Here is a 16,568-nt window from a genome sequence, read left to right as displayed (position 1 = left end):
TCTCCCTCTGTCTGCTGCTCTCCCTGCTTGTACTCTCTCCATCAAATAAATAAAATCTTAAAAAAAAAAAAAAAAGACTGCTTGTTCCCAAATTTGCTAATCTTCAAAGATAACAAAAAACTCTATAGACATCTACTTCAATTACTCCCACTTTTTGTCTTCTTTTTGTAGACAAATACCCTTCAATTCAATCCAAGTCAACTATTAAATGACAGGAGAAAAGAAAGGGCAACGGAAAGGACAAAGTACTGAGGTGAAAAGGGGGAAGGGAAACTACTACCAGTGTCAAGTGATCTTATTCATTATCCAGCTAGGTTTCAGTGGTCCTTTAATTAAGTGTCCATTAATGAAAACGAAAAACTACAGACCCTATAAACATGTATACATTACTTATGATTCCTATCTACTCCTAATGTCGTCGTTTCTTCATTTTTCAGACCCAAAAGCTTTGCTTCAGGAATGCAACCAGGAGGAGTAGGTGAGAACAGCTCTCCTCAGTGCACTCAAGCTGTGACAAAGTTTTCTTTCTTTCTTTCTTTTTTTTTTTTAAGATTTTATTCATTTATTCATTAGAGACACAGAGAGAGGCAGAGACACAGGCAGAGGGAGAAGCAGGCTCCATGCAAGGTGCCCGACATGGGACTCAATCCCAGGACTCCAGGATCATGCACTGGGCCAAAAGAAGGCACCAAACCGGTGAGCCACCCAGGGAATCCCAAGTGACAAAGTTTTCAATAGCAAATTCTCTTAAAAGTATTCATTTACAACCCTCACTTTATTCTTCTTTTAATCATTATTGTTATTCAGTGGCCTCTAATCCTTGCAACCTAGACAAGATGCCTTGTAATAGGTTTTCTAACTTTGTGATCATCAAAAGCACCTAGAAAGCTTTTTTAAAAGCAGAGATTCGGGGGCACCTGGGTGGCTCAGTTGGTTAAGCATCTGCCTCCAGCTCAGGTCATGATCCCAGGGTCCTGGGATTGAGCCCAGCATCAGGCTCAATAGGGTGTCTGCTTCTGCCTCTCCCTCTGCCGCTCCCCCTACTTGTGCTCTCTCACTCTCTCTCAAATAAATAAATAAATAAATAAATAAATAAATAAATAAATAAATAATAAAGTCTTAAAAATAAATAAATAAAAGAGATTCTTCAGCCTCATCTTGAAATGTTCCGATTCAGTAAACCTTAAGCAGGGTACAGTCATATTTTGAAACCACTGCATTAGACTATGGGTGGAGATGGTAACATAGCGAACATATTAAAAAATGAGAACACACAAACCTAAATATTGATCTTGCCTGACCACCACTCCCAATAAATGAACACTGCTTTGCAATCAGAATGTTTACAACACCAACTCATTAAAATTTTCCACAAAAGACTGATAATCCTTTAAAACACAGCAAATCAAAGTTATATATTTCAACACTTGCTTTTATAACTCAAAATACCCAGATGTAAATGATTTGGGAGCTAAAATGATATTTCAAACCAGAAGCAGAAGGAAAAAAGTTTATGGAATTTCTAAAGTCCATCAATGTAATTCTCTTAATTAAAAAAGCGAACAAACAGGTTAAGGTACAACTGCACCGATCAATGTAGTAAAAGGATACATTGTAAACAAAACTTCCGGATATGTGACTGAATAAAATCAAAATGCTCATCTCTGTAGTCATGTTCTTTTTCCAATACACTAATGGCATCACACTGTTGAGTTAAAATAATTTTAAAAAACCAACAACATTAACTTTAATCAAAGTTAAATATAATGATTTAAACAGTTCAGTTTTGGGTGGGGGAATATCACAAAACTACCACTCTGATATGGTGACTGAATATTAGAATATCAATTACTCCTGTCTAGATTCTTTCAGTTGCAGTCAAGACTAATAATATTTTTTTAAAAGTATTGATGTCCACGTTCTATTGAATGTTGAAAACATCAAAGTTTTGGTACATAAAGGAATGAAGAGTAACAGGACAAACAAATGGTCGCTCATACTTGCTGACTCAACTCCTTTTGACTTGAAGTTTTAAAGACCTAAACTCTATGCCAGTTCTATAAAACACGGTATATCTAGGAGTCTGTACCTTTCTCTATTTCCTCTTTGCTTCCTGTTTATCTGGTAACTTCTTAATTGACCTTCATTTCTTTTTTGGTTCTTTTGTTTACTCTTACTACAATCTTATCAACAGCAAAAAAAAAAAAAAAAAAAAAGAAGGTGGGGGAAATGACAGGCTATTTTTGAACTGTCACTTGTACAGTCAGTGAAACAATTCTTAATTCTGCTAGCTACAGAAAAATGTTACAAAAAAATAAAACATACAAATTACTTCAACACCTTTTGGAATTGAAGGTGTGAAATCTAAAAGTAACCATTTAATAATGTTCATTATATTTAATATTAATTTGGGGTCAAATCTGATATGTAATTTTTTGCTATGCATATATACATCACACAAGATCTCTATAATCATGATACAGCATGTTTGTCTATTTTATAGAACACAGAGTAATTATTTCATATTACTAAAGATATTTATAATTATTATATATAGTTATATATTTATTATATTGACTTATGACAATTTTGGTGAAACATAATAGTTTAGTAAAAACATTTTTTAAATGAAATATGAGGATCTGGACTTAAGGCAAGACACTTAGTCTCTCTGAATCTCAATTTCCAGACTCTTTAGGTAGAATTGAACCACCATTATTTCTCCATCCTAAGACACCTCTCCCATCCCCCTACACATTTTAAAAGGTCCTGAGCTAATACACAACTGATGGCTGGCTAATAAGCTCTTTTGGCTTGAAAATTTTATGAATCTGACTCATTTGATACTAATTCAGGTCCCTTTAAGCTTAACATTTTTCCTTTGAAAAATAAGAGGTTTTTATAAGAGGCAAGTTGTAGTGTAAAATGGGAAAGTATCTACCAACAAATAGCTCTTTGTCAAACAAAATAAAACAAAAACCACACACCAAATAATTCCAGTGTGTGAATTTTAAAAGTTTTACAGAAAAGGTGCAAGTAACAACTACTTACTTGAAAAGCACAACCACTATTTGAAAAGCAGATAACAAATTTTGTTTTAAATGCTACCCCATCCCTTTGTTATAATTTTTGTAGTGTTTAAAATAAAACTTAAGCTAGATTAAATTTTTTTATCATTTTCATTACAAAGGTGAGTAAGTGCCATACCTCCCTTCAATTACATGTGCAAATTGTTATGTTATAAAAAACATTAATAATTTTAGATCACAAAAAGGTTTATATGTTCTGTCATTTCCTAAACCATTCCATAACTTACAAACAATAAAGATACTACTTAGGACCATATGGGAAGAAGATGAACTTGAGTTAGAAATTATTTTTTAAAGGAGATTTGATGTTATCATAAAGTATATACAGTGATGGAACTAAACAGAATTTGGTAACAGCAATCTTATCAGAACCTCCTTAGTAAATAAATAAAAAGACCTTGATAACTGCATATTAACTTTACATAATGAGTGCCAGTAGGTGTTTAAGGTTATTTTAAGTGCATAATCTTCTGCTATTAGCATATTAGTATATCACAACTTAATGTGGAAAGTATTTTATAAAAATTAATACTGAAATTACCATCTTTCCTGTAGTTATTTCTACTCAAATGACTGGACATTGAAGTCTAATTGAAATTAGGAATATGAAACTCAATCACGGAATATCTGAAGTAACGTTTTCTTTTAAGGAAACTATGATTAAAAAAAAAAGGAAACTATGATTAAGATCACATAACCAACATGTGATTATCATTCAATATTTTAAAATATTATTTCTATTTGTTAAGAAAAATTATCTAGAAAAGTTAGTGTGACAACTCTAAAAGGAGGCTGGAAAACAAAACAGTTGTTCACCCTTGGTTAACACCAGTAGTAGAATCTCTAGGAAGGAAGCTAACCTTTGTGCAAACTACTAGTACTGGGATGCCCAAGTTATGTGTAAGTGTATCCGCACCCAGGGGTAAAACCACACTGTCGTCTTTGTCTTCCTGTGACCCAGTATTTCTTCTCTGAGGAGAGGCTGGAAAATCTTCTCCGGGCTCTACATATTCTTGGAAGTCTCTAATCACTGAAAATCAAGGTAAACAATTTAACACATAGTTTAGAGACTGCTTTATTTCAGCAGGTAGTTTTTTCTACCATAATCTAAATATGTATTTTGAGGCTTTATACACAGTCTTATGTAAGAAACAAAAAGGGTTTGAGAAATCTGTTTCAAAGATAAGACAGAAAGAGGAGATCCACATTAATTACGAGGAGGCAGATTATTACACTGAGTGGCTTCAATGAGTGGGGTTCAATGCAAGCCTGATTCTGTCTGTACGAATTACTTTAGGTACGTCACTATCTAGCTTTGCCTCTCTACGTTCTCTAATTCACAGAGGGCACTAAGGGGATAAACAAATAGTGTGTGTGTGGTGGTGGGGCAGTGTTCCACAATTTAGAAGTCAGACCTAGGTGATTTTCCAACATTCTTTTTTCTAAATCCTTTTTTCTGTCTCCTTTTTACCTAGGTGTAATGCTGGGCCATATTCACTCTGTATCCCTGGTAAGAATTAATGAGATACTACCAATGCTGATAAATTTTTAGAACTCATTTGCAAGTCTGTCAAAACTTTCACTTAACAAAAAGTTAATGGGAATGTATTAAGAGCCTTAACAACGTATACCTTGACTCAATGATTACTCTTTGAGCAATTATCAAGGAAATAATCAGCGATGCAGGATTTCTATATAAGGCTGCTTTCCATGTTTAAAAGCAAAATAACAAACTGGAAACAAATTATCCATAGCACAGGATTAAAATAGTGCATGAGGGAATTCTACACAGAGCCACAGAGGAGGAAAACTGTCTTAAACTTACATGGGGTCAGGGAAGAGAGAACCCTGAACAGCTGAGTGCAGTTCCTCCAGGAACACAGCAGCATGCATACAACCTTAGCAGACCTGGTAGCTATTACCCTTCAAATCAGAGGCTGAAATCTAACAGTGGTTCTCAAGTTTTAGAAGGCAATAGAGTAACTGACTGAGTTTAGGGTGGGACTCAAGAATGCATTATTTCTGACAAGTTCCCAGCTGTACTGATGCTGATGCTGCTGGTCCCAGGCCCATAAATTGAGAATCGCTGCTATTGTGTAAATTTAGGGAATAAAAGACCCACAGGCAATGGCCAACAGGAAAGACAGTCTATAGAGTAAAAGCAGTTACACATTTTTTTCAGTGACTAAGGACCTATGTTCTCCTAATCCTCTATAATTTCCTAGCATACAAATTCCAGTAAGCTATCAATTTTCCCCTAAAAATTATAATCAGCTCACAATAACAAAGAAAAGCAGCATTCCATCTCTACATTTTCTTAAGCAAAGTACAACATTGGTAAATGAAGAGCTCTCAGTGAAATTAAGAACTGTGACAACTGGCTTATAATTTGTTAGAAATGACCTATATCGTTTTCATAATTCGCTTGAAAATTTCCAATTTAGAGGGGTAGGTACAAAATATGTATTTTGTAAATCATAAAACTAGCTTAACATCTTTGTGTTAACATTTTGGGGGCACATTTCATTTTGACAAGGCTGATAAAATTGCTCCACTTATTAAGAAATGAAAACTGCTGAAAATGAACAGCTGAAGAAAGATTTAAAAAAATTTTTTAACCCTAAAAACCTACTTCTCAAAACAAACATTTATGGCCTTTTGGCAAAGGAGAAAAGGCACCTCTACTAAAGAGTCCACCATTATGTATAGGTTTCCAATTTAAAACTACATTAAAATCTAGCAAAAAAAAAAAAACCTAGCACATCAAATTGAATTTCAAAAGCAGTAGTCACATGTCTTTCATTGAACCTTATTCAAAGTCAAAAATTCCTACAATTACGGTTGCTAGGACATCAAGTGTTTGAAATCTGTATTAGTATTTCTAGACTACTCACACTTTTGTTCCATTTCTTTCATTTCTTCAGGAGGAATTTTCAATTTGTCAATATGTTCTCTAACAACACTTGCCCATTTCTGTAGAGAATCCAAAGCAGTCCAAGGCTTTGACATATCCACAACCAGCATAACTAGAGTGTCCTTCAGAGAAATGGCATCCAGTGAAAATTTAAGGAGGCCCTTGTGATACAAGTCTCCATCTAAGATCCATACATTACATCTTGTTTGATCTATAACAGACAAAAGAAAGTTACCAAGGCAACAAGATTAAGTTATTTCATTATCCAACTAACAATACTACTTGGTATTTTAGGGCACCTCCACAGAAGAGGTCTCCTCTGACAGGTCCAACCACTTAGGTCCACAATTTAGAAGTCAGACCTAGATGACAGGTTCAACCACTTAGGGTCCCATCCAACAATTTAGTAAAGGCCTAACAAACATTCAGGAAAATGATTTAACTGCCAACATAGAACACCAGCAGCCTCTACTTATTTCTCACGCCCAATGAACAGAGTGCATTACGTTTCTATTCTCAGCATCAAAATCTCTCTCTCTTCTTAACAGCAGAGATAGCCATTCATATTCAAGATATCATACACAAAAATGAGAAGGCAAGTGATGTATACAAGAAAAAATGGCTGATTGAAAAAAGCTGGGGAGTAGATGACATTTTTGTGACAAAATGAGATGGTGAAAAGGGAGTCAACAAAACAACACTAGGATACTATTATTTCACTATCTGAGGGGGCAGTTAACTGAAAAATTTAGATTCGTCAAGGATAGCAAGAAAGCTAGTCTGCACACCAGACTACCTTAAGATGTTAAAAAAAAAATCACTATATGAATTTCAATTCCAAACTAATTAAAATATGCCTGCACATAACTATTCACTGACTAGCATGAAAGACTAGGACTCCTACTGAAAAATGACACACTAAGAAAAGTCACTAATATGAGCAGCAGTGCTCTCAGAAAGGCCTCAGGAAATTTGTTTTACATATAAATGATACTCACCATCCCTGTCTTCATCATGAACATTTAAATACAAATATTCCAACCCTCTTCCTTTCTTGTACTCTTCTATTCCCTGAATTTTTCTTATTAAGCTTGTTTTTCCAGCTCCATCTTCACCTGTAAAAAAGAACAACTCTTTTTAATTATAATACGGATTATTTAAGGATGATTTTTAGTGTCAAGTGAAAAACCCAACTGGAACTAACTTTAACAAAAAGGTAATTTGATGTACGATACTTAAATAATTATGCAGCTGAAGATGCAGACTTCATCTCCAAGATTCTTTGTCCTAGTATCTTTGCCCTAGTATCTTTGCCCTTCCTGTTAAGTCTGGTTCTATCCTATTACAAATGGCTTCCACTGTGGGTATTTTTCAGGTAATTCAATTAAAAAAATGATTTTATTTATTTATTCATGAGAGACATGGAGAGAGGCAGAGACATAGGCCGAGGGAGAAGCAGGCGCCCTATGGGGAGTCCGATGTAGGACTCGATCCCAGGACCCCAGGATGACGACCCGAGCCAAAGGCAGATGCTCAACCACTAAGCTACCCAGGTGGCCCTCAGGAAATTCAACTCTTATGCCATCCCAGGTTAATTCACAAAGAACAAAAGACACTCTCCACTGGCTTTCAGTCTGAAGAATCTTAGGTAAAGACTCTTAATTGCCCCAGTTTGGGTCATGTGCTCAGCCATGGGCCACTCATGGAGAATGGATAGTATATCAAAACTGACCAGAGAGGGATCCCTGGGTGGCGCAGCGGTTTGGCGCTTGCCTTTGGCCCAGGGCGCGATCCTGGAGACCCGGGATCGAATCCCACATCAGGCTCCCGGTGCATGGAGCCTGCTTCTCCCTCTGCCTGTGTCTCTGCCTCTCTCTCTCTCACTGTGTGACTATCATAAATAAATAAAAATTAAAAAAAAATTAAAAAAAAAAAAAAACTGACCAGAGCGGGGAATTGAGACTATAGCCTCACCAAAACCATGAAGTCATAAGAAATATTAGTAAAGGAAAGGGAATAGTAAATTGAACAAGAACAAGGGTAGAGGGAATGTAGAACAGACAAAATATAGACTTAAAACAGATTAATAGCAAAAACACAAGAAACAAGTGTTGGCAAGGATATGGAGAAAAAGGAACCCTCACTGCACTGTTGTGGGAATACAAACTGGTATAGATAGCACTGTGGAAAACAGTATGGAGGCTCCTCAAAAAGTTAAAAATGGAACTAGTCTCCCAGCCAGTAATTGCACTACTGGGTGTTTACCGAAAAATACAAAAGCATTAATTCAAAGGGATACAGACACCCCTATGTTTATTGCAGCATTACTTACAATAGTCAAACTATGGAAGAAGCCCAAGTGCCCATTGATGAGTGGATAAAGAAGATATGGTACATATATACATACAGTGGAACTGTATTCAACCATAAAAGAATGAAATCTTGCCATCTGCAACAATGTGGATGGAGCTAGAGAGTATAATGCTAGGCAAAATAAGTCAGAGAAAGACAAATACCATACAATTTCATTCATATGTAGAATTTAAGAATCCAAATTAGCAAAGGAAAAAAGAGAGAGAGAAAGCAAGAAACAGATTCTTAACTACAGAGAACAAACAGGTGGTTATCAGAGGGGAGGTAGGGAGGACGCGTGAAACAGATGAAGGGGATTAAGAGTGCACATTTATCATGATGAGCACTGAGTAATGTACAGAATTGCTGAATCACTCTATCGTACATCTGAAACTAATATAACACTAATATAAACTAACACTAATATAAACTAACACTAATAAACTAATATAACAGTATGTTAATACTGTTTTTTTTTTAATTTATTTATGATAGTCACACACAGAGAGAGAAAGAGAGAGAGAGGCAGAGACATAGGCAGAGGGAGAAGCAGGCTCCATGCACTGGGAGCCTGATGTGGGATTCGATCCCGGGTCTCCAGGATCGCGCCCTGGGCCAAAGGCAGGCGCCAAACCGCTGCGCCCCCCAGGGATCCCTGTTAATACTGTTTGAATTAAAATAAAGAACTTAATAACATTGATAGCAAAAAATTATGTGACTTACACTTGGAACAAGCTTAAAAAGTTTAAAACTAGGCTAGCTATTCAATGTTTTGGTGTGGATTTTTAAAATATTGTAAATCTATTTAAATACTATGTTATTACTGTCTCATGAACTTAGTTATTAGAAATATAATTTTAATAGTACTTATAATAAAGATGAGTTTCTTAGATCTAAGGACTTATTCCTGGAGAATATTCATTCATGAGTTCTCTGAAAATTTAAAAGTTGTTTTAATTTTCAGGTTAAACTTAAAAAAATTATGTATATCTCAGATCTTCTGAATGACCATCTTTAGAAGTAAATGCTGCCACAAGATTGCTGTACTCACTTCTGTGTACGTATTTATAATCCTATTAGTGACAAGCTGAAGCCAAGTAATGCAGATAGAATGGAGAAGAGAGGGACACACACACCTGTCAAACTCAAAAAAAAAAAATATCCCAGAGTGGTTAGTACTATATTCAGTTGTACTGGCCAGATTACTTTTTATGAACCATTTCCAAACACTTCATAGCAATAAATATCACCTTAAACTGGCAATAAAGAACTTGTCATTAAATAAATATTTTTTCAGTGCTATTTTTGCAGTGTACCATTAAAATAGTCCAACAAAAGAACAGATTGGGTTGAAAATAGTAATATCTATAACAACAATGATTATTCCCATGATGATCCACCATGCTTAAAATGGAAATAATAAAGCAAACCAGTGAAAAATATGTAAGTGCTCCTATTAAGCCTAATACTGGCATTTAATTTCAGCAAAACATCATTTGTTATACTGATTGCTAATTTGATTTTTATCAACCCTATAATTTTTATGGCATTTATGTTTTCAAGTAGTTGTTCAAGAACTATAAACAAAAAGAATTTAAAGCATTTATATCTAGTTCTCTCATATGCAAGAGCACTGGACACAATAATTTAAATCACCATGTGTTGAGATCTGTGAAAACTTCTTTTTAAAGAGCCTGAATAGGCAGAGCACAGAATTTTTAGGGCAATGAAACTATTCTGAATGATACTGCAACGGCAGCTACGTGTCATTATAGATTTGTCAAAACCCATATAATGTACAACACCGACAATGAACCCTCACATAAACAATGAACTTTGGGGGATAACGATGTGTCAAGGTCAGGGGGAGGTTGTATAGATGTGGGGACAGGGGATATTCAGAAATTCTCTGAATTTCCCACTCAATTTTGCTGTGAACCTAAAACTGCTCTAAAAAACAGTTTCTTGGGACACCTGGGAGACTCAGTTGTGTGTCTGACTCTTAATTTTGGTTCAGTTTTGAATGTGGAATCTGCTTACCATTCTCTCTCTCCCTCTCCCCCTGCACCACCTCCCCCCAACATCACTTGTGCATATGTACTCTCTCTCTAAAAAATAAAACCCCCAAAATTTATTAATTAAAAAAAAATCTGAGTTCATTCTACATCTAGAAAGAAAAGAATCAAGATTTCTCTTATGGAAAAAAAAAAAAGATTTCTCTTAGGACAGGCTACTTTCCTGAAAGGAGTCCTATAAGTGAAATTCACACCAACTGAAAACTGATTATCCCACAGAAACAATGTTACATATTATAGAAGCTTAAATTAGCAATGAAATGTTCAATGAGAATTTTTTATAGTACATACACATCCACAAAAATAGGTGGTAGATAAAATTTCATTTAATATAACGCAGAATTGGGATCCCTGGGTGGTGCAGCGGTTTGGCGCCTGCCTTTGGCCCAAGGCGCGATCCTGGAGACCCGGGATCGAATCCCACATCAGGCTCCCGGTGCATGGAGCCTGCTTCTCCCTCTGCCTATGTCTCTGCCTCTCTCTCTGTCTCTGTCTCTGTCTCTCTCTCTCTCTCTCTGACTATCATAAATAAAAAATAAATAAAATAAAAATAAAAAAATATATATATATAACACAGAATTTATCTTTTCTCCTTAATTCCTATTTTGGATGTTAGAAAATAAAAAGATATCTTAAAAAACACCCAAAATCAGATGGATTTACTTCAACTTCTTTTTAATATTTCAAATGACTTAAATATAAAGGTTTCTGAATTAAAAAAACATACTTGTGGATAAGCATAAGAATCCAAACCACAATTCTCCAAGCCACTATCCTCTAAGATGCTCATAAGCTGGAGAGAGAAAACAAACAGGAGATAATTCCAAGGTACTGTCATTAGGACTACACTAGAGATATGCTACAAACCAGGAAGCCAGCCCTAAGAGAATATCCTGGTTTTGTCTAGAAGTCAGAAAGGGCTTTGTAGAGATGGTGGGTAATACTTTAGCCAAATCTTGTGGTGTTTAATGAGCCATGGACAGTTAGTCATTCCAGGTAGTAAGGAAATCATTATAGAGGCCTGGAGGCAAAGAAGTGTCCTTCTACAAAGGACAAATAATTTGAATGCATGAACTTGAGGATGTCAGGGAAAAAGGAGCAGAAAGTGAGAACAAGTACAGCAAGCTAGATCATGAAGGGCATCTTATGCCAGGCTGGGAAGGTCAGATTTTATCTTGAGGATAATGGGGAGCCTCTGGCAGCGTTGAGTATTTCAGATAGACTGTGTGGCAGAAGCGCAGAAGGCTGCCTGACAAGGGTAAGGTTAAGAGTAAGGAAACTAGGTAACTAGATATTAATGGAGTCTTAGCAAGAAATGAGGTAGGTATTAGCTAGTGGTGGGAATTGCTATGCTCCAGGCTGACTTAGTTGGGAGTTGGCAGAGAGAGAGGAGGAGGAAGACACTGAAGTTAAAAGGCCCTCCCCTCACCACTGCTTCAGTAACACTGCTCTCTCCTACCCTACCTGACCTCTGAGGTGGCTGGTCCTGAGTCTTCCTTGCAGGCTGCTCTTCCATCCCCACCCAATGTCTGCGTTTCCCAGGGTTCCTTTCTCAGCCTTCTACTCTTCTCACTCTGAACATAATTCCAGAAGCAGCTCCATGTACAACTTCAATACCCCATGGTGACCCACAGATTTCCTTCCAGCTTCGGCCTCTCCTGAACTGATTACTGGTCATCACTACTTGGATGTCCCATAAATACCTCAGATTTCAATATGCACAAAACCAGTATCATTCTCTTGCCATCTTTCCCCCAAACTCTTGCTTATATAATGATTAATGTAACCTCAAAGCCTTTCTATATGCTTGTTTCCTCTGCCTAGAACAGTCTCTCTTCAGAAATCTCTAGGTTGTCTAAACTTTTACCTTTTCTCAATTATCACTTCCTTGGGAAGGCCATTCCTAACCACCTCATTTAAAATCACAACTGCCTGGGCATCTGGGTGGCTCAGTGATTGAGTGTCTGTCTTTGGCTCAGGGTGTGATCCCAGGGTCCTGTATTGGGCTCCTCATGGGGAGCTTGCTTTTCCCTCTGCCTGTGTCTCTGCCTCATGAATAAAATATTTAAAAAATAAATAAAATTACAACTTCCCAATATTCCAATGCCTTCTTATTTTTCTCCATTGAAATTACTAATACATTATGTATTTTACTTAGTCATCCCCTACCCTCAAAAGCTCTAGAGGAACAGGCATTTTTGTGTTTTGTTTAATGTTATATCCCCAGTGTCCAGAAAGCACCGGTGACTACAGTGCATGTTAACTCTGTAGTTTCCATAGTGACGTGCACATTCATAAGCTTCTTACAGGACAGCCACTGATACATCTGGTCTCAAACAACAAAAGTCATGCCAAAATATTAATGCATTTCACAAATCCCTGAATGAAGGATATAAGTTTTGTTCCCTTACCCTCTTTGGGAGTATTTTAAAACTTTATTGTGTATTAATGGGTTTGAAATACAACAGCCTAAGAAGTTAGGATAGAAAAAGGATAAAATTTCAAGTCTATCAATGTGTTTCCATATAACAAAAAATAAAGTACTGTAACTGCTGCCTTTGCCCACATAGATGGAATCATCAGTAACTTCCTGCAGGAGCAGCAATCATTTCCAGAGTGCCTGCTGCATGCATTCCAGCAACAGTAATTCTAACATAATCATGACTGTAATGGGGTATGGTGATTATCTTCCATAATGGTAGATGATGATACTGGAGCTCAGAACTCCTAAAGGTAAGTATCTTACTCAAAGTTTCACAGGTAGGAAATGACAAGGCCAAGTACTAAATTTATATAAATTTAAGCTCAAAGCATACTCTTTCCAATATTCAACAGTGCTGCTATTTTAGAGCCATTAAAACAATATTGTTTATTATTTTTGCATTATGACTCATGAAAGAAAAAGATATTTCTGCTTCCAGGGGTCATTGCTATTTTCAGAAGAAAAAGAAAATGACTTAATGCATTCTTCTCTGTGGGCTGTCTCTGAGTGATAAGTGGTTATGTTCCTACTTTCTCAATTTTACCTCTAAGAACTGGAAATAAAGTTTGTTTTATTATGCTAGTAACGTCTCTCCTGAAAATTTAGACGCTAGTAGCTGCTGTGCCTCTTAATATTTAGCACCTTGGAAACGCCATTTTAAGATAAATGTTACAACACGGATTTGAAAAACAGTATACTGTCAAGTAAATGTAATATGATAAATACGATAGAGATTTTTTCCCATCCTGCGATTTCAAATTTCTCACTTCTGGTAACAAAATGGAAGTGTTCACATTGAGAATAAATAATATATCATAGACACACACAGGCTGTAAAGAAATCTAATGAAATCCTCTCTACTTAGAGATGAGAAAATTGAGACTAGTCACAAAGATTGTGGGAGCATGGCAATAATCCAAGTCTTGCAAGAGAATCCAAATCAACCTTCTCAAGAGTGTGACTCTCATTTGCTCTCGGGAAAAAATGGAATGAAGGCAAAAACAGAAGAATATCTTATTCCCAAGAATATTCTAACATAGTGCTTGGCACAAAGAAGATTCTTAAGATGTCTGAAGCACTTTGCTAACTAAAACAAAATTTTTCTGGGAGCAAAGCTTCTATCAACTACTCTTCTCTCCAACTTTAACAACATTTGGAAGTTAGGGTTGGTTGAAAATTGACATATATATTTTAAGCCCAATTCTTCTTTTCATAAGTCTTAAGCCTTCATTAAAATGACCATTTTCTGCAGCTGTCATTTTTTTCTACACCTAAGTGAACTCTGACATGATTTGTCTTAATGGCAAATGCAAACATCTGAAAATAGACCTGTTTCAAAAAACATCTGAGAGGTCAATGAAGACATATTCTGTAGACAAAATCTCATTTGTTACCTATTATTTATAGGAAATACATTTTTTTTTAAGATTTTATTTATTTGACAGAGAGAGTACAAACAGAGGGAGCAGCAGGTGGAGGGAGAAGGAAAAGCAGAAGCAGGCTCTACGCAGAGCAGGGAGCCCAATGCAGGGCTCAATCCCTGAGATCATGACCTGAGCCGAAGGCAGACATTTAATAGACCACAGGCCACCCCTAGGAAACACTTCTTATCTGAGGTATTTACAAAAATGAGATTCTTTTTTTCTTCCAAGATTTTATTTAACTTCAAGTTAGCATATAGTGTAGTATCAGTTTTAGGAGAATTTAGCAATTCCTCACTCACATGTGATACCCAGTGCTTATTACAACATGCACCTCCTTAATGCCCATCACCTGTTTAGCCCATCCCCACACCCACTTCCCCATTTTTTCTTTTATTATAAGGTTTTACTTTTTAAAAATATTTTATTTATTCATGAGTGGCACAGAGAGAGGCAGAGACATAAGCAAAGTTTCTTGCTTTGTCTTTTTTCCTTTCCTTATTTGGATTCTTCAATTCCACATATGAATGAATGAAATATAGTATTTGTCTTTCTCTTATCTTGCTAATTAGCATTATACTCTCTAGCTCCACCCATGTTGTTGCAGATGGCAAGATTTCATTCTTTTATGGCTGAATAATATTCCATTGTGTGTATATATATATACATATATATATACACATATACACACCATATCTTCATTATCCTTTCATCTATTGACCGGCATTAGCCTGCTTCCATAGTTTGACTATTGTAAATAATGCTAGAATAAACATAGAGATGTCTGTATCCCTTTGAATTAATGCTTTTGTGTTTTTGGGTAAATACTCACCCAGTAGTGCAATTACATTTTTAACTTTTTGAAGAACCTTCATACTGTTTTCCACAGTGGCTGTACCTGTTTGCATTCCCACCAACAGCACAAGAGGGTTCCTTTTTCTCTACCTCCTTGCCAATACTTGTTTCTTGCATTGTTGACTGCAGCCATTCTGACAGGTATGGAGTGATATCTCATTACAGTATTGATTTGCACTTCCCTGATGATCAATCATGTGTCTTTTGGCCATTTGTAGGTCTTCCTTGGAGAAATGTCTGTTTATGTCTTTTGGCCTTTTTTTTTTCTGCCCATTTTTCAATTGGATTATTTGGTTTTTATTTTTTTTTATTTTTTTTTAAATTTTTATTTATTTATGATAGTCACACAGTAAGAGAGAGAGAGGCAGAGACATAGGCAGAGGGAGAAGCAGGTTCCATGCACCGGGAGCCTGACGTGGGATTCGATCCCGGGTCTCCAGGATCGCGCCCTGGGCCAAAGGCAAGCGCCAAACCGCTGCGCCACCCAGGGATCCCGGATTATTTGGTTTTTAAATGTTGAGTTGTATCAGTTCTTTTTATATTGTAGATACTAACCCTTTGCCAGATAGGTCATTTGCAAATATCTCCTCTCATCTGATAGGCTGCCTTTTAGTTTTGTTGATTATTTCCTTCAACATGCAGAAGCTTTTTACTTTGATCCAGTCCCAAAAGTTTACTTTTGCTTTTACTTCCCTTGCTTTAGGAAATATATCTAGAAAAATGTTGTTATGGCCAATGTCAGAGACCTTACTGCCTGTGCTCTCTTCCAGGATTTTTATGGTTTCAGGACTCACATCATTTAGGTCTTCAACCCATTGTGAGTTCTGGTGTATGGTGTAAAGGGGATGATCAAGTTTCATTCTTTCACATGTTGCTGTCCAGTTTTCTCAATACCATTTGTTTGAAGAGACTGTCTTTCTTCCCATTGGATGGATAGTCTTGTCTGCTTCGTAGAAGATTAACTGACTATATTGGTGTAGGTTTATTTCTGGGTATCCTATTCTGTTCATTGATCTATGTGTCTATTTTTGTGCCAGTATCATACTATCTTGATTACTACAGCTTTGTAATATAACTTGAAGTCTGGAATTGTGATGACTCATTGTTTTTCTTTTTCAAGATTCCTTTGGCTTTTCAAGGTCTTTTGTGGTTCCATACAAATTTTAGGATTGTTTATTCTAATTCTGTGAAAAATGCTGTTGGTATTATAAAGATGTAGTCTTGTTCAACTTTTATATACATCTTCTAATCACATTATTTTTTAGACTATTTTTTTTCTCTTTTTATGTCATTAGGCATTTTACCCATGGCTTCTGCCTGATTCTCTTCTTAGTATATAAACATGCTACTCAAAAATGAACATTCACGAAAATTCATACC

General features: G+C 36.1%; 1 protein-coding gene across 1 annotated transcript in view; it reads right to left on the bottom strand.

The window, feature by feature from the left end:
* DYNC1LI1 (dynein cytoplasmic 1 light intermediate chain 1) overlaps positions 1–16,568 on the bottom strand; it is a 45,661-nt gene that overhangs the window by 17,108 nt on the left and 11,985 nt on the right. The window contains exons 3-6 of the mRNA XM_055321165.1: positions 7,002–7,118; positions 5,984–6,214; positions 3,950–4,119; positions 1,612–1,705 (exon numbers count right to left, since the gene is read on the bottom strand). Coding sequence (XP_055177140.1) covers positions 1,612–1,705; positions 3,950–4,119; positions 5,984–6,214; positions 7,002–7,118 — 612 coding nt within the window. The remainder of the gene's footprint in view (positions 1–1,611; positions 1,706–3,949; positions 4,120–5,983; positions 6,215–7,001; positions 7,119–16,568) is intronic.

Source organism: Nyctereutes procyonoides, unplaced genomic scaffold, assembly GCF_905146905.1.
Source record: "Nyctereutes procyonoides isolate TBG_1078 unplaced genomic scaffold, NYPRO_anot_genome, whole genome shotgun sequence".
In the NCBI taxonomy this organism is placed as follows: Eukaryota; Metazoa; Chordata; class Mammalia; order Carnivora; family Canidae; genus Nyctereutes; species Nyctereutes procyonoides.
Note: the sequence above shows the minus strand (reverse complement) of the source record. Positions and strands in the feature narration are given on the sequence as shown.